This window comes from Electrophorus electricus, chromosome 24, assembly GCF_041902795.1.
Source record: "Electrophorus electricus isolate QZ-2024a chromosome 24, ASM4190279v1, whole genome shotgun sequence".
Lineage (NCBI taxonomy): Eukaryota > Metazoa > Chordata > Actinopteri > Gymnotiformes > Gymnotidae > Electrophorus > Electrophorus electricus.
In genome coordinates, this window is record NC_137520.1 from 14,151,085 (window position 1) to 14,172,181 (window position 21,097).

Sequence of the window (21,097 nt, forward strand, 5' to 3'; positions counted from 1 at the left end):
ACAGAGTGTTGTGCCTTTTTCTGCAAGCTAAAAATGAGTGTATTAGACAGAATGGAGTGCAATAGAATACAAAGAAAGTCGCATGCCATGTACACATATTTGGTTTTATGCCAAGATCATGAAACCTTGTCAGTATTGTTACGTCTTTGTCTGAGCATTGCTGTAAAAAAACAAATGGCAGGAAGTTGTAGAAAAGCAGATGGTTAGGAAAAGGCCAGAGCAGCACTTTGGTGCCATGTTGTGGTAAAACAGGGGAAGAACCGCCAAGCAGCAGGAGACCAAATCAGGTCAGTGTCTTCTAAGCTGCATTCTCTTAGGTCTTTGTAACTTGTACTTTGAAAGTGAAATACATGTCACCATAAAAAAGTAATAAAATAAATTAAATTTCAAAAATCAGCAAAAAACTGGTGTGTTGTGAAATAAACATTTCTGTTTATTAAATATCCCACAGCACAAAAGCCAGAATAAAGACAATGAGCAAGGGAGGAAAAAGCATCACGTCCACAGAAGACATCGCAAGAAGTCACTGACTCTTAAATAGTTCACTCTTAACATGACAAGAATGTCGCAAGATTAGACCTGCAGGGTTTATGTGGTCTTGCAAGTCCTGGGTCTGCTGTGGCAGAATGCATCAGTGCCTCTTAAGGGAGAATAGAAGAACAAAAAAACAGAAGAACAAAAAGAAAAAAAAGAAAGAAAAAAAAAGAACCAAAGTGCAGTGGGCGTCAATGCCTGCACGTTCACGAGGAAGTACAGGCATTATGCTCTATTAAATCAGGCAAAGTGGATGTACCAGAATGGTACTTTCACACACTTCACTCAGCTCACAAGAGACCCAGCAGAGGAGCTCGAGCTGCAGGCTAGTAGGTATGCAAGCTACGGCATGATTAGCAGGATAACCAGGTTTAGGGGGTAATGGGACAACATAAAAACAAAACAAACAAACAAAAGAAAAACAAATGTAAAAAACCAAAAAAACATAGTGTGGTTGCACAGGTACGCAGTTCTTAAGGCAAAGTCTGCGATAATGCAGCAATGTTTCTCCCCATATCAACGACTGCTCATGCTGGATATTGCTAGTCATATTCTCTGCCCATTAAGGTACTCAGCTGGTACTTGGGAACGTCTGTGTAGTTACAGTAAATGACACGCAGAGCATTCAAGACTAAACAAGAATGAAGGAGACCGCATACATTATTTGGACATGAAAGTTCATGGTACTATGATTTTTTTTTTTTTTTGCAGAAATCATCATAATAAATCACAATATCACTTTGGTTGCTTGAGAAAAGACAATGGCAACACAAGTCACGTCAGACCCTCTCTAAAACCAAGTATGTACAACAAAAATATCAAGACAAAAATAGGCAAATTTTCAAATTCATCACTATTCCTGAACAGCAGAATCAACTGCACAAAATAAAAACAAGTCACCCCCCCAAAAAAACAAACAAACAAAAACACTTCAAGTGGTATTGAGGTGAAGCATGTCAAATGTCCCTGCACAGACTAAGATTGGACATCCTGCAGAAATTTATTCATATAGTGAAATGTTCAAATTTTCAGACTGGTTAAGGTCAGATCACTTTTTTTGTCTGATCTATACTTGTTCTTCTCCATTGCTGCATCCTCTACAGTTCATATATATTTTCAAAATCGTCTTTATCAAACACCTTCGAGTAAGAACGAGAGGTCAGGGGCCTCGGAGGCTTCAGTGACCTTCTGTGCACCCCAACAGGAATTCAGTCTGATCCGACCGGAATCTTAGGAGCCACTCATCTCCACGTAAGCCTAGAACACTAATCAAGAAGAGCGAGATGTGGCTGAGAAGAGTCAAAATGCAGTTGCTACAGCCCCACAACCACCACCACCACAAGGCTCTGCATTTGACCACAATCAAAATATAGGACACGTACTCTGGCAAGGTTTTTTCCTGTAGAGAACAGGCAGACAACAGATCTGTTTATACAGCCTGGTCAGTCAGCACTGCCTTAAAGCCTCAGTCATGAGCTGCTGGAAAGGAATCAGAGCTGCAGAATAACGCACAGCCCACCAGCGCGGGTGCTGCCAATCCTCCCCTTACACATGGTGAACATGCAGTTATTCTGCAGGCTGTGCTGGTGCAGTGGTCCCACACGGGGTGTCAGGGGAAAGGCGATATTGAGAGCAGGTGAAAGCGCAAGACTCAAATCAACAGAGCTGGGACAGCAAGAAAGGTTAACTATTCTATCATACCCAGAATAGATAGCATATATGTTTATATTTCTTTATCTTCCATATTTACAAATTACATCATTTAGACAATTTACATTACAGATAGATTGTGTGAGAATATGTTTCTCATCAGTCTTTGAACGGCAAAATGGGTAAAAAGACGGTTCTTCAGTTTGTCAGTATCAATGATACACCCCAGTATAATATAATGATTAAGCATCATGGTTGGTTCTTCTTTTTCTTCAGGGTCCACCTTTTGTAAAAATGCCCTTTTAAGGCAACAAGAATAGGACAGCCATAGGTTGTCTTCCTTCATACTACGAATTTCCTTCCGCTGTTGGTAGAATTCCCTTAAATATGAGGTAATGACTGCCAGGTCTGTCACATTGGATCCGAGTGGATGAATAAGTTGTTGGGTTTTTCTCTCCCCTTTTTCTTTACAGGGGGGATATCGATTCAGTCACAAAACACCCCTCCCCTAGTCTTCTACTCCTCCCCCAAACTGGCAACGCACCTCCCCTCAGACAGGTAAGACTATAGGATCTCCTCCACTCCATGCGCGAAGATCATCACCAAGCCAGGCTCCAGGATCATATCCTCACCCATGTGCTGGTTCTCGCATGCCATCACTACCACAGCCTGCTTGCCTGGGATGCGCTTGGCTACGTAGTTCTCGTAGTAGCGGCGGTTCATCTGTCGCGTCTCCAGCGTGGCCAGGCCCTGCGGCCAGTTGCGCTCATGAGCGTTCTCGATCAGGTCGTTGACAATGGATAGCGGGCAGCCGCTGTCGATGAGCGAGCGCTTGATGACCGCCTGGAGAACGGCATCGGGAGTGGAGATCATGCCACCCCAGCGTGTAACGCGGGCAGGCTGCAAAGAGTTCACCCATCTGGAACAACAGGGGGCAGAAACAAAAACATGTTGGCAATTTGGCTGTGAATCTCCACTTAAGGGAACAAAATCGAGTTATTATACTAATTTTTTATTTAAATAATAGCTCTATTTATAAAGTGCCTTTCTCAGCCTCAGGGAGGCTTTGTATGAGAAAAGGCTCCTTCGGGTCCTCTCGTATTTACAGTGAGTTAAAGAGTAAGTAAGAGTTGTATTTTAGCAAGCAGAGACTAGAAACAGGAGACATGTGGTACGCCCATGGGCGTTCCAGCCCAGAGCCGAGAAAGACAGCAGGCAGGCCACACTCACTCCAGGATCTCGTTATACTCTATGCTCTCCTCCAGATTCTGCAGGTTCGGGTTGGCACTGCGGATGGCCCGCATGTAGGCTTTAAGTAGCTGGATGTCACGTTTCTGCACAAAATAAAACCAAATCAGACAACTTTAAAGAAGTGTTTCTGGAACCTGTCGAAGACCTGCGAGGTATCTGGTGCTCATCCCAGTTTGACCATCTCTCTACTCAAACATGCCTGATTCAACTCATCAGTTCACAGGCATGGTGGTTTGGTGCATTGGAGCAGGTGTGTAACATCACCAAACTGTGCCGGGCTTTGGACCCCCAGGAGGTGGACACCTGTGCCGTGAGGGGCTCTGGTACCAGCCTCGCGGGTCTCACCTGCTCAGCCAGCTGGTGCTTGTGCTCTGCTGCCGTCTTCTCCAAGTCTGCAATCTTGGTCTGCTGCTGCTGCACCACACTCCGCAGGTGCTTGATGCAGTTGTGGTTTGGCAGCTCGTCTTTGGGCATCTCCAGCCTGGATAAGACGACAGGAATGATACTGCAAATGTCTCTACCCCCAGCACGTCACACAGGCACAGCTATGAGTCTGTCACCTGGACATGGATGACATACCACTAGAATTTATTACTACCAATTTCTTTCTAAAATGTTTTCTTAAATAAATAGATAGATAGATTAGATAGATAAGCTAGATAGATAATAACAATAATAAATCAAGCCAGCAACCAATCACACAGCTGCAGGCTACTGTGGCCCCTCCCCAGCTCAGCTCACCCACAGCCCTCCTCGCAGGTCACGGGCCGCTTGGGGTTGTGCTCGCAGTCCTTGAGGTGCGTGTGCAGCTGGTCAAGGCGCAGCGTGGCCGTACAGCCGAAGCTGGCGTTGTCACACGAGATCTGGAGCTTGGACAGCATGTTGCGCATGATACGTGGCACAGGCCGCAGGTGGGCCAGAGTCACCACGGTGCGATCCACCGGGCAGATCTGCTGCTGGGCAAACCACTGTGTGATGCAGGCATTGCAGAAGGCATGCTCACAATGTGGGGCCTGAGGAAGGAAGGAGAGAGGGGGAGAGAATTGATTAGGGTGTAAGTTGAACTGCTTGCAGTTCTTCACTGCTACACCATTTATGAAGAAGAAAACAAGAAACGCCCTTATCTGGTGAGGACTTTTCATGCATCGTTTCAGATATCCAACCTATCCTACAGACGACAAACCTAAACATCCTACAGCAAAACAGTTAAACACTATTACAAGAGGTCATATTTAGAGACCCTCATCAGTTCATTCAGAACAAAAAATAAATAAATTACAGTAAAAATAGGTTAAAGCTTTGCTGTTTGCCTATGTTTGCATATGACTTTTACATTTATGGCATCTGGCAGACCCACATATTTAACCAATATGACAGCAGACATGCTCTCCTGGGAAGTGAACCCATGACCTTGGTATCAACAACTTCTGGTTTAGAGGAAGGGCGCAACCCACCTGGACGGGCTCCTCCAGCACTCCACTGCAAATGGGGCAAAGTAGATCCTCATCCACTTCACCCTGGAACCTGGTGACGTCGTAGCCCATGGCACATTACCGGGACCCGCTGACACCTGACCAGACAAGGGGAAAGACCGTCACCGTGAAGTCAAAAGCAGCAATAAAGAGGCCATCTGGGGCTGATCTAAAAATAAACTGTTAAACAAACGCACTTGCACAATTGTTGCCATTCTGCAGGTGTAAGATCTTGTATGAAAATGAGGGGAAATGAGACGCAGTTAGATAACCACAGCTGATAAATGCATTTTCAATGTACCTCAACTCATGAATAACCAAATGTGTCTGTGTACAGAACATGATTGCCTCTTCTGAGATTTCCTGTAAAAGTAGGGATGTACTGATTGCAATTTTCTTCCAATTGCATCATTCCGATTTCCGATTTTTTCTTTTAAACATGACCGGCCGATTCTTTCTAAGAATTATAAATGACAGCATACAGAAACATTTTTGTTCAACTTTTCTTCTAATCAAAACTTCTTACATAAATATGAAAATGTGCACTAGATTATAAGACAAACCTCCAAATAAAAAGCAATATTTTTTACTTTTCCAAATGAAAGCAAGTGCTCCAGGCAATACAAACAGCACATTTATGTCCTTGTCAATAGCCACGAGGCCTAATACAGTCACCTGAACATTAAAAAGTTTTTCTTCACAAGCAGAAGCACCATGTCACCAGGTAGTCTATTTCTTCTCTCATTTACCACAAATCCATCCAAGCTAAGCGAGCGTTCACCATACAAGCACTTACTAATACAAAGCTCATAAATGTAAAAAAAAAAAAAAAAAAAAAAAAAAAAAAAAAAAAAAAAAAAAAAAAAAGTTATGGCATTTACCTGACGCTTTTATTCAAAACGACTTACAATTATGACTTAATACAATGACTAATTGAGGGTTAAGGGTCTTGCTCAGGGGCCCAACAGCGGCAACTTAGCAGTGGTGGGACTTGAACTGGCAACCTTCTGATTACTAGGCCAGTACCTTCACCACTGAGTAGCTGTACAGTGTACAGCAGCTACTTTCTGGAAGTTGCTGGAACTTCTGCCTTCAACATTATGGTTCTCAGTGCCCACTCCAAGGCCTGTTTGCGCTTCTCTCCAGAAGCTGCTCCAATGCAGCGGTGGCTGGAATGACGTCTATGGCTGCTGCGATTAATGAGATTTTTTTTGCGAGTTCATCAAAAGGAGTGAGGAGGCTGATCGCATTACCAGTTAGTCCCCACTGATGCATGCTGAAGGGGCTGGGAGCTCCCCAGAGAACGTCTCTGCTCCAACTGCGACTGTAGCTTATAGGAGGTGCGATCCCATCTTGTGCAAACACCTTAGACTGACCCAACTGTGCCCGGACGTTGTGAAGTCATGAAAAGTTGAGGGGTGAGTGTTTAAAATGCCCAATAATCTTCCACTGGGGCAGTAGATCCTTACTCAACAGCTGATGTAGTGGGTTCACCATGTAGGGCAAACATGGGAAGTTGCCCTCATGCAGTGCTTTGGTTATATTTCTAGCATTATCTCACACCACTATGTTAACCCGTTACACTGCTGCAGTGCGGGACCCTGGCACTTGTTTCAACTCAAAATCTTCGTCCACCCACTGAGCAGTTAGACTCAACATTGACATCAACCTTAGATCAGTCCAAATGTCCATTGTAAAACTAATTGTTGCTATGGAATTGACTTGCAGCAGGCTGCTTGCGTGGCATAATACAAGATTAAACAATTCTGGTAGCACCTTGGCATTGTGCATCTTGGGCTCAGGTAATACATTACATTTCTAAAACCTGTATCCTCCACTACAGGAAATGGTCATCTAATGCAATGAATTCCATGATTTTCCTTGTTATGACTTTCGTCTTTTCATTGCTAAAGAAAGACAGCAGGAGCTACAGGCTCTGCGCTCTCACTAGCTTCAGCTTTAACCCATTTGCCTTTGTAAGCTTTGTCAAAATCTGCATATTTAGCGGGGTGATGCTGTTTTAAAGGTCTTATTCAAATTCGTTGTTCCAAACATTTTCAGAGTTACTCCTCTGTGGCTTACTTTCTCCGTGCATGTATTGCAAACAGCAAGCTTGCTGTCTTCTTCACTCACTGTGAAGAACGTCCACGCTGCAGACAGGGCTGTAACTGAACGGGAACCCTACTCCCTCATTAGTACTCCATTATATTGGGATAAACTCTTTTACTAAAGTTTACTAAGTAGCACTAAACACAACTGATCGGACACATCCTCATTAACATGCGACAGCACCGGTCACATTATCAAATACATGAGTAGCTGAGCTATGTTTAAAGATCTGAAAACACTCAATTCTGAATTAAAGTTAGTAAAAGTACTGTGCTGTTGACGTGTGGCTGTGTTTGTACCGCTGCCGCCCTTGTATGGTGCACAACTGTAAATGTGAAACAAAAAAGGTTACATGAGCCGATGATGCAGAAAACCTGCCACACAGATACCGGTCAATCGATCAGTGCATCTCTTCTGGAAAGGGCTGTCTGAAGCAGCCAGTCCAGCTGATGGAGACCTCCAAGAGCCCTGTTACAAACCCACCATCACTTCAATGGCTGGGTGCACAGGCTGGTAATGTGATAGTGGTTCCTGTACAAAAGTGACCTTCTCCCTGCCGCTATCAAAGACGCGCTCTCAGGCTGAGATCCAGTGGAGCATGTGTTATTAAAGCAGCTGAGCATGAGATTACTGATGTTCTATACCTGTGATCTGTGAACACTGTTCTGCGCACTGTAGCATTCAACAATGCAGCTCTAAGCTTAAGTGGCACACACTGGAGATCACACTTCAGGGCCAGCCTATTTCTGTGGTGAGGGTGGAATTTCTCTCAACCTCTACCCAACACTTATGAAGAACACAATTTGAATGTGCATCAATCCAAAGTAATGGCCTTGCGTTTCAACCTCAATATAAAGAGCACACTGGCAGAAAGGTGCCGTGTCCAAGGATAGACTTGAAAACTAGCACAAGCGTCCTACTAAACAGACGGCACAGAGCTCAGGTCTGTCTGAACTGCATTCTTGACATTGTCCCTCTTTCATTGTCACTGGGTGTGTCTAGGCCAGGATAATACAACCCAGTACAGGAAAGAAACCAAAGACACACTCATATACGCTAAAAAAAGAAAAAACTTCCCTTTTCTGACCTTTTTTTTCTTTTTAAAGGACATCTTTGTTCATTACTAAGGCATATCGCTTCTTCCACAATAGAGCTGAACAAAATATGTAATTATGGCCCCAACTTATCCAGAATTTCATTCAGGACCCAAAAACATGTGCTGCTTATTACACAGTTCTCACCCTGGTCCCCACCTACAAAATGAAGTTTTGCAAGCATGCCTACCAAAAATGAGAGATAGCCCCAATCCTAACTAGACAGATACACAGTCATGTTGCATGTGGACAAAATTCACCTGGGTTAGCCATTTGTGCACTCCGATACAAAGCGCCATTTCCTCATCCTGATGTATACATTTCTATTTTGTCTGGATGTTTAAAAATGAGTGTGGGGACACTCTACCCATCATCACTATGAGTGCAATATGTTAATAGCATGCTAGACAGGGATCGGCCCTGGCAGAGCGGCTGCAAGCTTTTAGAACTGCAATGCCTGATAGCAACGCCAGCTAATGAACATCTAGTACGTGTCCATATCCTTTTACATCTCAAAAATATATCAGCCATCAGCAATATGTTGATTCCATTACCATATTACAATTTGTTGGAGTTAACAGGCTAGGAGATGGATAAAATTAGATTTTGAAGGGAAAAAAGCAAGAAGTATTGGCTAATTAACAACCTAATGAATGGCAAAATGACATTTCAAAAGCTGTTAATAGTGTTTGTCAAAGGCATTAATCCAGAATGTCAGACGCCAGAAGGTGAAGGTGCCAGAATGAATGCATTGGCACCGCATCCAGCTGGAGGGTACGTAAAGTACAAAAGCCATGGTGTTCTTCTGTAGGGACTCCTACATACAGCTAGCACAGAGGGATGAAACGACCAAAAAAACAATACCACAAAACGCATCAAACAGTTTATAACAGAAAGAAAACTGTGCTTAGGCTGTTCTGAGGCCAGTAAAATTCCTTATTACTCCTGACTGCCATTTCTTCAGATCAACTTCGAATTCACACTGTGTCATTAATGTATACAGGTTATTCTAATTAATTAGTGCACATATATAATATAAATATTAAATGTTATTTCTGTGATCCCAGTTTAATATTAGTTATCCTCCAGACCATCTTAACATTAGCTATAATTTGTTAATGTGGAATACTGAAGACATTATATTTTTGAATGAACCTGAACATCTGCTCTGGGCTTCATCTGAAACTGAAGACCTCACTGCACAGCACTCAAACACCAAGTGATTGTTCACAGTTAATTTATTCATTTATACAGCATGTGAAATTTGCAGCTTCACAAACACACCCTTAAATACCAGACATCAGAAGGAACTTACAACTGATGCCACAATATGAAACCAGCAGGGCTGAGTTTTCAGTGGTACACAGATAATGTATTAAAATATGCACACAGTAACATTCAAAGCACACAGCCCACAAAGGGAGAAAAATTCATACCTCATTCAAGTACTACCATCAGACTGTTTTGGACAACCAGTCTTCTTCATGAGTCAGATGGAGAGAGAAGCATCCTATGAAAACTGCATGTTCCCTAAATGAAAAAGCATTACATTAAACATCCATTGCAGGCCAAAAAGCAAACTTTGAATCTGTCTGACAGTTTACTGATGGCTTAGGCAGTTCCTCAGCACTTGTTTACTAATGGAACGCCTTCTCTATAAACTATTCAGAGCTTATGTGCATTCTGTTTTCCTAGCAATTATTAAGGTCAACCCATATATGTTCTTTAAACAAACAGGAAATTCAGACCCTTAAAGGCTTAGGAAGGAATGAAGTCTGTCATTCAAAATGGAAGTCATAGCAAGACATTTTAGGTTACAAAATATATTATAGAATGATTCATAACCAACAGTCTGACATTTAATTCACTGTTATTTAAGGGGGGGGCCTTAACCAGAATATTTTTAGAGTTGTCATCAACGGGAGAGAATAAATGAAGCCTAATCATGAATGTGAATGTCTGGTTTTCATCAGATAAAAATCACACTTTGGCATTGTCACAACATCTTGTTATTAGTAAGAAAAAGTAAACAGGATTTGATGCAGACAGGTCTGTAAAGCCAAACAGAGGAATTGGCATGCTACAGGCCAAATCAAAGTGTGATTTTATCTGATGAAAACTAGGTAATCACAGTCATGATTAGGTTTCATCGATTCTCTCCAGTTGATGACAACTTTAAAAATATTCAGGTTATGGTTATGAATCATTCTACTTATATTATATTATATATATATAAATAAAAACAAACAACAAACCACAACAGCAGCTACCAAGTACAAAGCTACCCAGTATATTTCTTGTTATTTTGAGATAGCTCAGCTATGTCATGCAACCCCAACAGCTCCAGCTTTGGCACAAACTAGCCAAAATGCCAAGATGTTGCAGACGTTCTCTACTCATCACAGATTAGTCTGCACTACTACTCAGAAACAAAAGCAGATGTGTGGACTGAGTCAGGTTTTGTGTATTGGGGCCATACTGATTCAGCAGTATTAACCTCCCCACTTAGCTAGCAACTGAAACAACAGATGGGTGAGGGCAAATGCCATGGCCTGACTGCAGATTGGTTCAGAATCGCCAGGGTATGTAACTGTGCTGAAAGGGTTAAACAGCAGGGAATCCTCTGCGTGAGAGACAGCTCTTTTTTGCCCATCTGCCAGCCTATCAGAGATTTGGGAGGGGTGCCCCTCTCCATGGTGGTGACCTAATTTCAGCATAGCAACACAGACATGAAGAAAGGCAGGCAGGATTAGAATGTGCATCCTGCAATCTGATGAATGTTAAATACCTTCTCTCGGTTACCTGAAGGGGTGTGGAACCCCCGCTGCATATTCAATACTTCAGTATTTTTACTATCCACATACAATATAAAGTGCATGTTACCTCAGCAATTATGCTTTCATCCACAGATTCAGAACCAGAGATGCAACAACTGCATGTTTACTGTTCCCCTTCGAAAAATCAGTGGTCACAAAACTAAATGGTCTCAATTCCAACTATCTAGAAATAAAGGCAAAAGTATATTTCTGGACAAGAACACAACATGCTTTTCTAATTTCTCTGCAACTTCCGAACCCCAGTTTGGCGCAGCTAGCTAAAACACGCAGACCGTAATAAATACATTAGTCATCAAAACAATTCTGTGGGGTTTCACTTTTAAAAGGATTCTTGGCATGTTCCAGAGGCACACCACAAACCTACTCGCCATGTAGCTAGACTATTCTAGTAGTTAGCTAGCTAATTAGATATGCTTGCTAATTTGTATCACTTATTCCTGGAAACCTAGCTAGAGTAAATGTATTAGCACGTTACAAATGAATAATTAGATATCCCGCTATCTGCCTACATAGCTACATACCTCCCGAGTTTTATTGTGACCCGGTAACACAGAGAGATAAACCGCTCTCTAACTGGCTATGTTAGCTAGTTAATTTTAAAAGCCGTCCGCTATCCTAGCTAGCACAGTTAGCCAGCTGGCTACGAAAAGGATGAATTTACTAAGCAAGCTGGCTACTGGACGTATCACTTCGCTAGTTACACTACAGCACGCATCTCGAAGCAAGCCAGTGTTATTCAGAATTTGGAATAATGTAACGTGCATTTGGTTACTTGCAACCTAGTTAGGAAGCTCAGGTTCGTTAGCTAGTTAGCTCAGCTAGCTTTGACAACTAACTAGCCAGCTAATGTTAGCTTGGCATCTGCGTCAGCGGTATGCTAACGTGGCTATCTAGGTTATCAGCTAGTTGGACAGCTAATAGTCTGGGCTAACTCACAGAGCACCTTCTTACATCGAAACCAAACACAAACTAGTTACGTTACTTATCGGAGCAACTAACTGTACAGGTAATCAGAATAGTCATTAGATTCCTGACCCAGTTAGGTTAGCTACACCTCGCTACCACGGCCATCTGACTGCTGTGGTTAGCCCGCTAGCTTACCATCCGTGCCAGTTTGGACCTATACTAGCCTTCAGATCATGTTACCCAGCTAGCTATCACACGGTGTAGCTACAGTACCTGTTCCAGTAGCCGAATGCTTTATAGCGTGGACGAAATTGTATCAATTTCCACACGTTCATGTACTCGTCTGTAAAACGACACCTTTTTCTTCCTTAGCTAAACGGATGTCACTTATAAGTCCGTCCCTTAGAGTTGGATGTTTCACTGTACGCGTCGTGCTGCTACGCAACCGGGAAGGGGGGGGGGGGTATTTAGGAATGACACCAGGATGATCACATAAAAGGAGCCTACTTTACCCTAATAAAGACCAAATGCTCTTACTATTCAATCATATTAGGAGTACGGTCTGCCTCAGACGGCATCTTAATTTACTTGTTTTCTGTTAGAAGAGTCAATTCATAAAGCTCCAACTTTGGCATGCACACCTACATAGCTGACTTTCAGTACATATCCATCCATCCAACCAGCCACCTATCTGTCACTTAGAAATCATATATTTCCTGTACACTCATGACTGTGCCCCTCCCCATCCCACCAGCACCTGCATCAAGTTCATGAACACAACTTTGGATGAAGTCCAAAGATTGGCAGCATGGTGTTAAGAGAAGAATCTCACCCTGAAGTCCCCAGTAAACAACAACTTGTAAGAACAGCAGTTCCTGATCTACTATACAGCAACAGAGACTGTGTGGAAAGGGTTCCATGCGCGCGCGCGCGTATATATATATATATATATATATATATATATATATATATATATATATATATATATATATATATATATATATATATATATATATATATATATAGCGTGTGTGTGTTTGTGTGTGTGTATATATATATATATAAAAATTCCCCACTCACCCTCTGGCAGTCTTTTCCCATTAAGCTTGGGTCCTCTACCACGGTCCTGGAAGCTTGAGAGTCCTGCATAGTATCTTAGCTGTTCCCAGGACTGCACTCTTCTGGACAGAGATTTCAGATGTTGTTCCTGGGATCTGCTAGAGCCACTCTCTCTGTTTGGGCTCACAGCCCCTGGTGCTCCGATTACCATGGGTACTACAGTTGCCTTTACCCTCCGCATCTTTTCCAGCTCTTCTTTCAGCCCTGGGTATTTATTGAGCTTTCGTGTTCCTTGTTCCTGATGTTGCCATCACTTGGGATTGCTACATCTGTCACTACAGCCCTCTTCTGTTGTTTATCCACCACCACTGTGTCCGGCTTGTTGGCCATAACCGTCTTGTCTGTCTGTATCTGGAATTCGCACAGGATCTTAGCAGGGTCATTTTCCATCGCCTTTGGGGTTGTATCCCACTTAGACCTTGGAACTTCCAGCCTGTACTTCGCACAGATGTTTCTGTATTCTGCACCAGCCACTTGGTTTTGGCGTTCCATGTACGTTCTGCTTGCTGGCATCTTGCATCCCGCTGTTATGTGCTGGATCGCCTCATGGGTTTCTTTATATATATGTACCTTGTTTATTAAGGGGAAGAAACAAAGCTGATCGATATTAATCAATCCGCAGTGATTGCATGACCCCCCCCCCGACTTTGTGACAGTGTGAACATTAACTACAGCCTCCTCAAGTGGCATTGAGTTCACACTTCTGAGTAATGTCTGCTGGTGTAAGGTAAAATAAGTTCGTGACAAGGTAAATCACATTTGGGCTCAGCATGGAGCAGCGGAACTTCGGGTAAGGAGCGTCTGCGTGCTAGGCAATTAAAAACTGTTTGTTCGATCTAAGCGGGTAGGTTAAAATACATTTTATTGAATCTTACTTCAACAGTTTACAATACAAGTTTACAAATCTTTTAACAAAAATCTTTAAAAACTCCACACAATTTTTTAAAAGCACCATTCAGCGATTTCTCTGTATAATTTGAACCGAGACTAGTTTTACTTTCTTAATGCTACTAAAGATTCTTCCGTTTTGTAATAGAGTATTCCTAACGCGGGACTAGTTTTGATTTAAAAACATCATTTTTCAAATTCAAATATTTTGCTAAAATGCAGCTCTTGGTTGCTTGTCTTCAGGATGTCTGTGAAGTGCATGCTCGTGATCTACGTTTATTCGAGTTTAGTTGGAATTTCATTCACGCAAACATCCGTCACTCACTCTCGCGCCCATTATCCTGAGTCTTTGGAAGACCTAGACTCATCTGCACGAGAACACCTAGACGAAGCCTTTGAAGAACAGGTATTTATTTATATCTTATTTTTTAATGAATTGGTCAGTATTTTACACTGGGATGCAAGTACTCAAATCAGTAGCGTTTAGCCTTCGTGTCTGTACTGAAATAAGCCTGCATTTCAGTCAGTCTTGGGTTCGGGGCAGCCGTCAAAAATGGCTCCCGCACACCTTTATCGGCCTTGAAAATACTTGTGTTCTTTGATTAGGAAAAAAACCCCAAACATGCAATATATGTATGTTTAATTGTTCACACATATTGCAAGGGCTACTATCTGCAGCGCCTTTTCCTGGAGTACGGCACCAATGGTACTTTGACCTACGAAGGTCTGCAGAGCATGCTGGGCAGTCTCGGGCTCGGGGAAGTCAGCGTGCTCGAGATCAGACATGGCATGGCGAGGCATGCGTCCCCCAGCCCGCCCCATTCTCGCGCTCGCTCACGTGCCGACCATCATCATCCGCACCAGGCCACAGGCACTGAACCATCAAACAAGTAGGATATCCATCAGCTGGTCAGATTTACTGTACTGTTCTTGGGCTGTGTGTGTGTGTGTGTGTGTGTGTATAATATAAAACTATATAACTGTGGTCCTGTGGTCTGAAACTGTATAATGTATAATGTATAACTGTATAATGATAAGACTGGATGATGGCTAGCACATGCCATGCCTGGCAACTGTTTTGCTGCAGTCTTTAACCATATACCTGTCATGTGTTTGTAATTCATCAGTCCTTCTGATAAGGTTGGTGGTTACTACATTTATACTGCTTTCTGCCTTAGTTTTGAGCTTCTTTGTTTAGTTTTTATCAATGGATTGCAGAACCTTCTATATAAATGTGTAAACATTTATTTCCCTACACAGTGTGAGTGAAACATTTGGACCAAAAGAAAAAATGTCCAATACAGTAACTGACGCTGTGGCCAGTGGACCAGCAGGAGTGGGGGATTCATCGCAACCTACGTCTGTTCCTTCTGCAGAAACAGGCTGGCAGGCTGGTCTGTCCATGTTGTCAGACCACCTGACAAAGAAGCACATCCATGAGAATGTAAGTGTAGCTGTTGCCTCTTCTAGAGGAAGCCTTTATAATGATCAAAGTCCATGCCTGATACCCCAGTTATCAGTCGATCAAAGTTCTGTTGATGTGTTATGGTGTGCAGTCCAGAATGTAAATTGTGAACTGTTTACTTGACTTTGTCTGAGGTTTGTGGAGTAGATCGACAGAGCTTCTTTTTTTTCTTGTGTAGACTTGTAAAGTTTATTGTTAAGTTTTGGAGCCTCCTATGTAATCGCTGTGTCTTAAGTTAATCAGGTGGCATTCATTTGCCTATCAGTCTTTTGATGTGTTCTTTGCTGCCTCTGTCTCCAGTGTCTAAACGTCACCCAGCTGCTGTGGAACTTTGGTCTGGGCCAGGCGCCTCACATCACTCCATCCCACTTCACCTTCCTGTGTCCTGCGTTGCTCTACCAGATAGACAGTGGCGTGTGTCTTCGCCATGCAGAGTCTGACGTACAGGATGCCAAAAAGAGCATAACCTTCCTAAAAGGTGAATAGCCACTCTATGTAGATTTTTGTCAGAAATGCCAATATTTTCATCATCTGACAAGAGCATATTGTGGTGCTATGCTCAGGTTAAGTAGCCTTCCAGACAAACTTTGAACAGGAAGCATCACTGAGACCAAATTTAAAGATTAAATCAAAGTAACAGTATTTCAGACAAATTAATATGCAGATTTTAAAAACGGGCATTAAAGTGAATTTATCACATTTACATGCAGATTAAAATCTTAAAACATAAAGTATAAAGGTGCAGTCATTGATTTCACAGTTCTTGCGTACTTGTCACACTTAGCCAGTCCCTCCCTTCAATCCCACACTCACCATCCAGACCTTTGTCTAACGCCCCTTCCTCCATAGGCATGACACCGTTAGCCCACCCTTCATATACAGAATAACTGACAAGTAGGAAGAACCCTGTTATTTATAGTTGCTGATATAGAGCCCAGGATTTTCATGCAGGCTTCTTATGCTTTTAGATGAACCATTTAAGTAACTGCCAGCGTGGTGTAAGGACAGTGCAGCTGAAGTGATCCTAAAGCTAATCAAATCAGCTTTAAAGACTAAAGCCAGACTCTGTATATGTTCTGTTCGTCTAGCTTTGGGCTGGGCCTCGTTAGCACTGCTTGGGATCAGTCTGCCATCTCTGTGTGCCCTGGCACTGGTACCCCTGCTCCCACGTTCTGCCCTCCAGACTTCCCTCTGCCCCTTGGTTGCCATGGCAGTGGGCACGCTCTGTGGTGATGCCTTGCTGCACCTACTGCCCCATGTAGGTGAATAACCAGAACATCATTCTGTGTTTTGTAAAGATTTGGTAAAATGTTTGATAATTGTTAGATATTGGATGTTGGTGTGTCTTGTGAGACTAATAAGTAATGATACATGTATTTCACACTCATTAATGCCTTGTGTTGCTAAAAACATATTCCTCCTGAAGAATGTGGTGTAGATGCAGCTATGTGTAGTTAACAGGGTTGTTTACTTGTGCTTTCAGGCCAGTTCTGGGCCACACAGCGACCACCGAGACGCAGTTCTGAAGGGCCTGGGCGTGTTAGTGGGCCTCTATTTTCTTTTTGTGTTTGAAAGTGGTCTGGGCCTCAGGCGACACTCCAAAGTAAGGGCCATTTCAGCACTCAGGCTCCGCCCCTTCAGTCTTACCTCTGAAATGGCAGAAAAAAATGTTTGACTTTTTTGTGTGTGGTTGAAATTTTCCACTCAGAAATTAAAGAAGAAGAAGCGGCAGGATGCAGAAGCAGTCAGGGAGATGGAGGCACTGGAGGGTGAGTTTTAGGAGAGGAGGGCACGCAGGACACACGTGAGCATATGTGTAAACAAATAAACTAGTTCTGATGAAGTTTATTCAGATTGTTCATTACAAAATATGTTCATAGAGGTCTTCACTCTGACATCTTATGTATTTTTTGTATTGATCAATTCTAATCTGAGTAGAACTCACTGATTACTTAGTTTAAAAATATATGTAAGATAACAATTTGAACAGTTAGAAATATGCAACAATAAATTGTTTGCCTCTATGAAAATCATCTTTGGACAAATACGTTTACAACTGTACAGCACAAACATGTTTAAGGCCTGTGTAGGAAACTGGTCTGAACAGAAGTTCGCACACAGAACTTAATCCCACGTCCGTCTTGGTATATCATTATTAAATCCCCTGAACCATGGTATATACCTTTTACCTAAAGAAAACACAGTGGAAAAGAATATTTAACAGTAGCAACCTTAAAATCTATTGCACATTTGATCAGGTTCCTCTCCTGCTGAACAAATGGCGAGCCCCGAGTCCAGTCACAGGCATTCTCATGGGCCGCCTGGCGTGGGGTCTTCAGGCCTCAGAAATTTGGTCTGCATGGTCGTCATGGGAGATGGGATCCACAACCTCACTGATGGGCTTGCTATCGGTATGTGACTGAGTGGTTGAGTAAGGGGGGAAGTTCAGTTTCTAAATAACCAATATGTGAAATGGCTTGCTCTTTGTTTTCTAGCATAAACAATAGTTTCATTTTTTAAAATAAGGTGAAGCACAACTGTTATGTCCTCTTTCTCTGGATTAAGCCTTTGTTGTCTTGGGCCTCAGACAGAGAATCATTTTACTGTGCTGTTACTTATTAAAAATGCACAGTGTCAAAGGTCACGTTAGTATGCTGTGTCCGTCTCCTTCAGGCGTGGCGTTCTCTCAAAGCCTGACAGGAGGACTCAGTACTGCTATTGCTGTGCTCTGCCATGAGGTGCCTCACGAACTCGGTACGGCCCAAAGCTCTCATGATGCTTGCGCATGTGTAGACTGCGCAAGTGTGTTCAGAGAGCCCACAGCACGCATCAGACCACCATGACCACCATCATCTCAGATACTTTGCATTGCAGGAGGTCACCTTTGAATACTCATGTTGGGCAAAAAAAGTTGCAAGTCATTGCTACACTTTTTCTATAGCTGTACCTAATAGGGTCCTGTATGTTTTCAGTCAGTGGGAGGCCATGCTGACAGCACTATTGGACGTTTCTTTAGCCTCTTTTGTGAGGTAAATGGGTTTTGACCAAATGGCAGGTTGTCAGCTGGATGCCTTTAATATATATGTATCACATACATTTATTCTGTATATGCACATGTACAACTACATCACCTACCTTTCGATAAACAAACAAACAAACAGATAATGGCACTAAACTGGAGAACAAGTTGCTATCAGTCAGCTGACTTCTTAGTACACTGAACTGAAAAAGGACCTATGCTAGCCTATAGCTCAGTCACTAAATAGAACATAAATATATTATATATATATATATATATATATATATATATATATATATATATATATATATGTGATTAGTCATACCAGATTGCTGTCAGGCTATGCCAATAACCCTTTCCATCCACGTGTTCAGGTGACCTGGCAGTGCTTCTAGCTGCGGGTTGGTCTGTGCGCAGACTGGCAATGTTGAGCCTCGTCTCTGCCCTGCTGGGCTATGTGGGCATGCTGGCGGGCACAGTACTGGGGCATCAGTGGGCTCAGCATTCGCCCTGGATCCTGACCTTCACTGCCGGAGTCTTCCTTTACGTCGCTCTCGCAGACATGGTGAGGAGGAGCCCAGAGCATGTGTATGCCTCTTATGAATAGTAAAGGGGGGGGAATATATATAAATATTGTGTGTGTGTATAATTTATATATATATTTATATATATATATATATATATATATATATATATGTGTGTGTGTGTGTGTGTGTGTGTGTGTGTGTGTGTATATATATATATATATATATATATATATATATATATATATACACACACACACACATATATATATATATATATATATATATATATATATATATATATAAAATATATATATATAAAATATATATATATATGTGTGTTATATACACATATATAATATGTGTATGTATGAATATATATATATATATATATATATATATATAATGTATGTATGTGTTATCAAGAAATTACGCAATTTTTATATAACTTTTTTTGGTCCTTCTCTATGTCCAGGTGCCAGAGATGCTACATGGAGATCCAGATTCGCAGGGTCCACTTAGGCGTTTCATCCTGCAGAGCCTGGGGCTGATGACAGGGGGCGCCATTATGCTGTGCATTGCCCTCTTTGAGGAGGAGATTGCTGTTAACATGGGGGACAAATGAGAGGAGGAAAACAGCCCCCAGAACGTGGCACGTCCACCCTCCTCCCACAGATATCAGAATGTCAGCAGGTTTCATGGGTTGGTCTGTGAGAACATGTTGGACAGACGGTACCTCACCACTGCTGAAAACTGCCTGGGGTCTGGAAGGAGTTGTTTTGTAAATGCTTGTTACCATGGAGAACTATTTTGAAGCGTTTGTTGGTACACCTGGAAATTTAGTCCCATCTTTAAAAGAACAAGCTATTTCTTAATATAAAGCTAGCTTTGACTGAAGTTCTACAAAAATGTATGTTTTGTAAGTGCAAAAACTGTTATGTCATGTAGGTGTGTTTTGAGTCCGTGTTATTTTCTTTTCCAGTTGCATGGAAATGTGTCAAAATTGTGCCAAGAGACCATATGCTACGGATGCATAATTACTCATAAATGCTGGAAAATGACTAATGTGGTTCTATGTAATATATAATTTTTTTTTAATATATAAAGATCTAATCTTAAACCAAAGTTAGACATATACGTCAGGTGCTGTTGCTGTGCACATGTTTTTCATTGATAACTACATTTTATATTTTAGTCATTAGAATAATTAGTACAAATATTACTCATAATATTCAGCTAATAATTTTAATCTTTTGATCATATGACCATGCCATTCAAAAGTTTGGGCACATCTGACTGTTTTTTTAGTCTTAAAAGCATTTTAATCTTAATTATTTATGCTTAAATTTAAGACATGATTAGTGAAAGTTGACAGCCTATATATGAATTAATTTCAAAAACAAATAAAATTAAATAAGTCGAAGTAAAACAATTTTAATGCACCCTATGCAAATTTTTATTTAGAACTAGTCTCTCACCCAAGTGCTCAGCCTATGAGTGTCTTCTAGACCAATGGAAAAGCATTATACAGTGGTGCTTAAGAGTTGCGAACCCTTTAGAAGTTTATATTTCTGCAAATATTTGACCTAAAACATAAGTTATATGTATGTAATGCATATCATATTGGATAATTTTCCTCAATAAGTAAATTACTAATATTGGTCCCATTTCTTAAAATTTGATTCTCTATTTGCTTTTAGAACTTGTGTGAGAATCTGATGAAGTTTTAGGTCAAATTTATGCAGAAATATAGAAATGTCTAAAGGGTTCACAAACTTTCAAGCAACGCTAGAAGGCTGTGTCATGAAGCTGTTTAAGAGTAAACCTGCATGCAAAGCCATCAAAGGGTGGCTAGGGTCATTAACAGAATAATCGTGTTTATTTAATTGTTTTGATAGTCACTGTTTTTCTAAAATGTAGAAGACCTTAAAAAAGCAGATGTGTCCAATCTTTTGACTGGTCGCATGTATTTTCCTGTTTATATTAAAACATTCTACACCTTTCTAAACTGTATACTCTGACTGATCCGTCATCCTATAAACTATTACTTTACAGGTGAATCTCTTACGCAATTACCAACAAGTCCAAACAGTTGTAAAGATTAGTTACAAGGTCTTAAGCACGTGCATTCCACCTTTACAGTCATCTTAGAAGTGGAATAAGAAATATTTAGTTGCCCTGCACCAACTTAAGAGAGATGGAAAGATATTGCTCACTGCACTTTGTTTG

The 21,097-nt window shown here is 41.6% G+C and overlaps 2 protein-coding genes across 2 annotated transcripts; one reads left to right on the forward strand and one right to left on the reverse strand.

The window, feature by feature from the left end:
• Positions 1–410: 410 nt before the first annotated feature.
• rnf41 (ring finger protein 41) lies at positions 411–12,282 on the reverse strand. The gene is made up of 7 exons (XM_027025824.3): positions 12,127–12,282; positions 9,547–9,640; positions 4,890–5,005; positions 4,177–4,448; positions 3,781–3,916; positions 3,415–3,518; positions 411–3,103 (listed from the first exon to the last, which is right to left on the reverse strand). The coding sequence occupies exons 3-7, from the start codon at positions 4,977–4,979 to the stop codon at positions 2,749–2,751; spliced, it is 957 nt and encodes a 318-aa protein (XP_026881625.1). The 5' UTR covers positions 4,980–5,005; positions 9,547–9,640; positions 12,127–12,282; the 3' UTR covers positions 411–2,748.
• A 1,822-nt stretch (positions 12,283–14,104) lies between these two features.
• slc39a5 (solute carrier family 39 member 5) lies at positions 14,105–20,999 on the forward strand. The gene is made up of 11 exons (XM_081707252.1): positions 14,105–14,266; positions 14,524–14,750; positions 15,121–15,304; positions 15,626–15,803; positions 16,414–16,583; positions 16,809–16,928; positions 17,046–17,094; positions 17,584–17,736; positions 17,999–18,079; positions 18,719–18,909; positions 19,344–20,999. The coding sequence occupies exons 1-11, from the start codon at positions 14,105–14,107 to the stop codon at positions 19,491–19,493; spliced, it is 1,665 nt and encodes a 554-aa protein (XP_081563378.1). The 3' UTR covers positions 19,494–20,999.
• Positions 21,000–21,097: the final 98 nt, after the last annotated feature.